The sequence below is a fragment of the Amblyomma mixtum genome, chromosome 1 (assembly GCF_055824585.1).
Source record: "Amblyomma mixtum isolate Tamu chromosome 1, ASM5582458v1, whole genome shotgun sequence".
NCBI classification, from domain to species: domain Eukaryota; kingdom Metazoa; phylum Arthropoda; class Arachnida; order Ixodida; family Ixodidae; genus Amblyomma; species Amblyomma mixtum.
The window spans coordinates 18,475,169-18,481,361 of NC_143012.1; the positions used below are offsets into that span (position 1 = coordinate 18,475,169).

The 6,193-nt window shown below is 50.5% G+C and overlaps 1 protein-coding gene across 1 annotated transcript; it reads left to right on the forward strand.

Moving 5' to 3' along the window:
• Positions 1-2,115: 2,115 nt before the first annotated feature.
• LOC149365635 (uncharacterized) lies at positions 2,116-6,039 on the forward strand. Its single transcript, XM_089587809.1, has 4 exons — positions 2,116-2,193; positions 2,548-2,990; positions 3,537-4,083; positions 5,502-6,039. Exons 2-4 carry the CDS (start codon positions 2,692-2,694, stop codon positions 5,703-5,705), a joined length of 1,050 nt encoding a protein of 349 aa, XP_089443935.1. The 5' UTR covers positions 2,116-2,193; positions 2,548-2,691; the 3' UTR covers positions 5,706-6,039.
• The last annotated feature ends 154 nt before the right edge of the window (positions 6,040-6,193 follow it).

Consider the following 6,193-nt stretch of genomic DNA (forward strand, 5'->3'; position numbering starts at 1 on the left):
AAATTCGTGCCGAAGCTGCTCACGGCGGAGCAAAAGCAGCTTCGTGTTGAAGTCTCACAGGACATGCTGGATTCCGCAAACAGTGACCCCGACTTCATCAACGTCATAATCACTAGTGACGAGTCTTGGGTGTACAGGTACGACCCGGAAACCAGATCCCAGTCGTCACAGTGGAAGCATTCCACGTCACCAAGACTTAAGAAGGCCCGCCAATTGCGCAGCAATGTGAAAGTGATGCTGACTGCTTTCTTTGACACCCTCTGTGTGGCAGACCACGAGTACGCACTCTACAGGGTCAAACAATGACCAAAAGAGTACTACAGGGATGTCCTCCGTTGCCTACGTGATGCTGTGCGGCGCAAGAACCCGGAGCTGAGGTCAACAGGAAATTGGCGCACCCATCGCGCCAATGCTCCTGCACATTCCTCGCACTCGAATCAGATTTTTTGGTGAAAAACCAGACTCCTGTAGTTCAACAGACTCCTTACTGTCCTGATATGGCCCCTGCGATTTCTGGCTGGTTCCCAAAATCAAAAGGCCATTGAAAGGAGCGCGATTTCAGACAAGGAAGAACATTATGGCTGCAACGACAGCTGAGCTAAACTCCATTCCGAAAAGGGCCTTTTCGGAATACTTCCCACAATGGCAGCACCGCTGGGAGAAGTGTGTGGAGTCCCAAGTAGACTACTTTAAAGATGACTAGGTTTGCAACGCTCCAGTTATGCAAGTTTTTTTTCAACGGCCAAAGGTCGGATACTTTTCTAACAGACCTCGTATATGACGTATCTCTACCCTGCCGTATACAGTGGCCAGTTTAAGTTCTGCCGTTCCCAAGCGCGCGCCCGCACCCAAAGCGTTAATGAAGAAGAGCAGTGGGGGAGAGAGAGAAATAACTTTATTTGACACTTGAGGATTGAGAGTTAGGGCAGGTTGGCCGAGTGTAACCCCCAGGTGGGGGTGACGTCTTAAGCGACGTGGGGGCGACGTCTTGGGCCAGCAAACGTTTGTCATATGACAAAGAGAGTTGGTGTTAGGGATGAGGTTTAGAGAAGCGCGTGGGCCCTCTCGACTGCGCTCGGTGGCTTCAAGTTCATGATTATTGGCGATCTCCGGGGCCAAGCCCCCTATCCGGAGCTGTTCTTCCCGCTGAGTGCTGAGCAACGCTGTCTTTCACTTTGGTTCGAGATCTGGATGCTTAGACGGGTTGGTCCTCTGGGTACTCGAATAGGATGTGATTGAGGTTTGCTTTAGAGTGATTGCAGCGATTATAGCGGGAATTGTATTCCGCTGGATACATCAGGGACCAGATATAAGGATTTGGGAATGTATTCGTTTGAAGTTTTTGCCCGGCAGCCTGCTCTGCTTTGGTGAGGGATTTTTGCGGGGGTGGGTATTTGAGTCGATCGTGTCGACAGTGGAGAGTGATGTCATGGTAGGTTACCAGGAGCTCCCTCCCGAACCACGAGCACTGGTCGCTCTGTGCCCGGTTGACGAATCCTCGGGCACATTCGTGAGCCGCCGTGTTCCCTTGGTGGGAGGTACGCGCTGGCACCCTCATGAGCTGGAGCTGTTCTGTAGACCATTTGGCTCTTGCCTGGATGGATAGAACTGGGGCATGAAGTCTTCTCTTAGCGGAGTTCCTGATTGCGTCCTTCGAATCGCATTTCCTTCCTTCGAGCCATATTTGTGGTGTGTGCGTAGAGCTGTTTCTACTTCTGGCTCGCGTTTGTTTCTCAAGCGAAGCTTCAGAAGGCCACGCGTCAGTTAGAAACGCTACCCACGGCATCTCCGGTTTCATCGTGACGTCGCTGCCTGACGGTCCGCAGAAAAACTTTTTTTTTTATTGTTTCATGGGAGTTTAACATCCCAAAGCAACTCAGACTATGAGGAACGCTTAGTGAAAATTTCAACCACCTGGGATTCTTCAACATGCACTGACATCGCACAATAGACGGGCGTCTAGAATTTCGCCTCCGTCGAAATTCGACCGCCGCGGCCGGGATCGAACCCGTGTCTTTTTTAAAATGACAAAGAGGTTAACCCCTTGAAGTGCTACGTGCGCAGTTGTATACGGAGATAACCGGCAGCTGTTTTTGCGAGTGTGCTACATGTTGCAATGATATTTCTCTCAGGCAAATTTGGCATCCTTCGTATTCATGGTGGTGCTCTCATTTTCTTCCTGACACAGGCTTTGTGAGCAAAATAATTTTTTTTACAACTTTAAAACACACATTGATTACACGGTTTTTTTGCAATTTTATGAGATTCTAGTATATCGATATTAAACCTTCCATCCATTGCTAGCCTTCCCAGAAAATTTTGTACATGGCTTTCAAAAAATAACTATTGATATTTTCCGTTGGAGAACTAACGAATTGGCTTTCTCGATGTGTAGATGCGCTGTTGAGTTGTAAAAATATTGCTATTGATTCTAAATAGCCGTGGATGTCTGATAGTTAGGGGAGTAGTGATGCTGCAGTACGCGTGTCACACCAAGTGTGGCGCTTTATAAATACGTACTGTGGTTATTTTCATGCGTCTTTGCAGCGCACGTACGAGGCGACGGTGTCCATCCGGAGTCAGATCTGTTTGGCTCCTGTGTGTTTCTTCGACCTAAAATAGAAATCAGGCAGCCGAAGACGTTGGAGAACCCAGTCGCCAGGCTCGCAAGGGGTTGGACTATGGACCAAAATGATGCCTTGGCCGATACCACCCTCACTGGCGGTGACATCTCCGCCGCCCCGGCCCCTGGCAGCACAGCAGCAGGAATGCAGTCTGCATACGTCGCCGGGATTCCTTCTTGGCTCGGAGTCTTGCCGATGTACACAGGCAACGCCGCAGGTGGGCTCGTCATGCGTCCCCGAGCTACCGGTATCTTGTGGCCGTTGCATGATGGCCTTGTACAAGTGCCCCAAATTGATGGCGAACTTGATGCCGCTCCTGGAGCGACCGGCCTGGGACGACCACTACTTGATGGAGGAGTTCATGTGGTAAGTGGTCACAGATAAGTCACTGCGGCTCTCTCCAGTCACCCGCTGCACCGAATGACTGCAAAATATGCCGCCCACTTTCTCTCAAAGCTGGAGCCTTTTCTTGTGCGGGGACTCTAGCTTCGTGCCATTGCGCTGTCTTTGCTGAAGGCGGAGTTTGTTCCATTGGACGAGGGGGCCACGAAACTCGCAGCGTTGATTTCTGTGGGAGGTAGAATTGACTAACCCACCACGTTAGAGTAGATGCCGCCGCGGTGGCTCAGCGGTTATGACACTCGGCTGCTGACCCGAAAGACGTGGGTTCGAACCCGACCGCGACGGTCGAATTTCTTTGGAGGCGAAATTCTAGGGGCCCGTGTACTGTGCGATGTCAGTGAACTTTAAAGAACCCCAGGTGGTCAAAATTTCAGGAGTCCTTGACTACGGCTCTCTCATAGCCCGAGTCGCTTTGGGACATTAAACCCCATAAACCATACCAAACCAAACCGCTCATTGAAGTCTTGTTTACCGAAGTGTCGTATTAAAGAGGGGCCTTGCTACCTGCAGGTGCCGCATGGCATGCATGCGGCTCGTCTTCAACGTTGGCGCGGCGGCGAATACGTGCCACCAGCATTTACGTCTGTTTGCACTGTACGAGTCTCTGAAACACTGCGACCAGTACAGCGCCACGGTGGAGATGGAACTTCAGAAGCTTCTCCCGAACCTGGGTCCCCTGTGCCGTTTTCATGGACACCCTACTCTGGAGGGACGACTACAGTACTCACGACCAGCATGGTCATCACCACGACCACCATCATCACCCGAGTCGTCCAGCGTCGCCAAGGCGACACAGGGCAATGGCCTCTGGCAGGGCTGTTGCCACCAGCTGTGCCTGGACTTTTGGGTCTGCCAGAAGCAGGGCTCCCGGCTCTGCCCGCTCCTGACGCGCCAGTTGACCACCTGTCGCCTCGGGCTCCACAAGCGACCGGCCACATCTGCCGCGGCTTGCCTATACCTGATGAACCCGCTGAAGAAGAAGGTGCTAAAGAAGATGAGGAGCACCGGGAAGAGCAGTGCTAGCAGGCGCAACTGCGAGGGCGACTGCCTCTTACAGGTGGGCCTCCGTCACTGCTTGTGTAACTATGAACAGGAAAGCAGTGGACGAAAGCGTGAAGCAGAAGCAGTGCCGTTTAGATTAGCACTTACGGGGCAGAAACGTAGAGGCTAGGGAAACCACGTTTTCAAAATTCTAAAAACTGATTTGTATATTACGGTTGGCTACACGCCTCTCAATAATTTAGGAGCCTAACAGGAATAGTTCAAAAGTTAACTATTCAATATTAGTTAACCAGCCTGCTAGTTAGCTCGTCTTAGCCGTGTTCTGATATACCACTCCGCTTACAGTGCTATGCGAAAAAAGCGTTATTCGAACTCATAAAGCCTATTATTAAAGTTGTGTAAAGTCTTAAGGAAAACACCCTGTATTGTTTTTGGAATCGTATCCTTCTCATTGCGGTTTACGACGACCTAGTAAACAAGTTTCTTTCAACCATAGAAATCGATTCACCAACGCAAAAACCACGCCTCCCCTCCATCTCTTCGGTAGTGACTAATAGTGGTTAGTGCACGCTAATGAAAGAATTTTAGCTTAGCGTATGCCACCACCACCGTTTGTGGACAACGCTAGTGCCAGTGACCCGAACAAGCCTGGTACAGGCGAACTGCAGGCGTATCTGACCTTTGGCGGACATTTGCGCATGCGCTGTAAGCATCCGGCTGGGGCAGTATCAAGTGCCCTGAAATTCTCAACGTCATTTGGGGGCGGTAACATGGCTACGCCTGTCCATTCATGGGAGAATGAAAGTTTGCGAGTATTCAATGTTTAGTCACGTAATGCAAGTCGAAATAATTTTTTAAAACCTTGTAAGGCTTCCATGCTCAGGGGATCGGTCTGCATTCGTAGACAATCCATATTCGTATTAATATGCTCAGCAACAACTGAAATGTGGCATTTACGCTGACGTGGTAATTTTTACAATTCGAAACCGCACACGAGGAAATGACGGCGTACGGGACGAGGGGTTTACTTACAACTATGCAGCTGCTCCGGATTAGCGTATATATATATATCTCCGTCAACCTCCCCCAAGAAAGCTTTGCAACTAGTGCGCATGGGGCGGAGATGTCTGATGACTAGAGTCCTCGTTCGAAAGTTCTATTAAAATGACTTTATTTCAGTGCGGGAACCTTTCTAACTTGTCACCAGAAAAGTGTTTTAGTAGACGATCGTGTGCTACTTGCGGAATAACAAGGGTGTGAAACCGAGTATTGATTAAAGGTGCTATGACTTTTTGGAAGCTTGAGGACTTCTAAATGACATTAAACGCTGTGATGGCGAGCACGGTACGTGAACGCTTTGTATGTTGCAGTCCATGCCATCTGTGTAGCTCTTTGAATATTGTTCGTAAGAAAAGACGGACCAACAAAGCATCATGCCCTTGTAGTCACGCGCTCACTCCTTCGCTGCCGCAGGTCGCCGACGAAGAGTTGCGCCGGAAACCGAGAGAGATGGCGGGTCCTGTTGTGCGACATGGCGGCGCGCACGGAGAAGCGTTCCTCTGCGCTGGGGGAGGCCTTCTGGACCGTCTCGCGCGTAAGAAAATAGGCAGCGGCCAGTACACGAGACCAGCGAAAACGCGCAGGCAGGAGAGGAGAATCGACAGTCTAGCTGAATAGTGCATATTTCACAAATCCGGATCTACCTCATGGAAGCTATGAAGCACCATTGTAGAAATATTGCAGATCTTACTGGAATTAATGCCCGCGTCATCCTCGCTGCCATGGCTACTGGTGCGATTCGAGTCAACGCATTAGTGAGCGTATGGGTTTCTTGTAACCACACCATCCGCTGTCCCATACAATTTGCACTTTAGGAGAAGCTTGCTTTCTTATATGTGTGCGAGAAATGAGGTCAGTAATTGGGCAAGTTTCTGGCCGTCTCTACGAAGGTGATGAACAGCGAGTTCGATCCCGGCCGCGGCGCTCGAATTTCGATGGAGGAGAAATTCTAGAGGCATCGAAATGCGACCGCCACGGCCGGGTTCGAACCCGTGTCTTTCGGCTCAGCAGCCTAGTACCTTAAGCACTCAGCCACCGTGGCGGCCCGGGAAATGGTATCAGGCAGAGCTTGTCGTGAGCAGGGAAGATAACGAATAGTGTCTCAC

Coding starts and splice junctions, on each gene's coding strand:
- LOC149365635 (XM_089587809.1), top strand. CDS start 2,692: ATGATGCCTTGGCCGATACCACCCTCACTGGCGGTGACATCTCCGCCG. Junction 2,991..3,536: donor TTGATGGAGGAGTTCATGTG/GTAAGTGGTCAC, acceptor TGCTACCTGCAG/GTGCCGCATGGCATGCATGC. Junction 4,084..5,501: donor AGGGCGACTGCCTCTTACAG/GTGGGCCTCCGT, acceptor TCGCTGCCGCAG/GTCGCCGACGAAGAGTTGCG.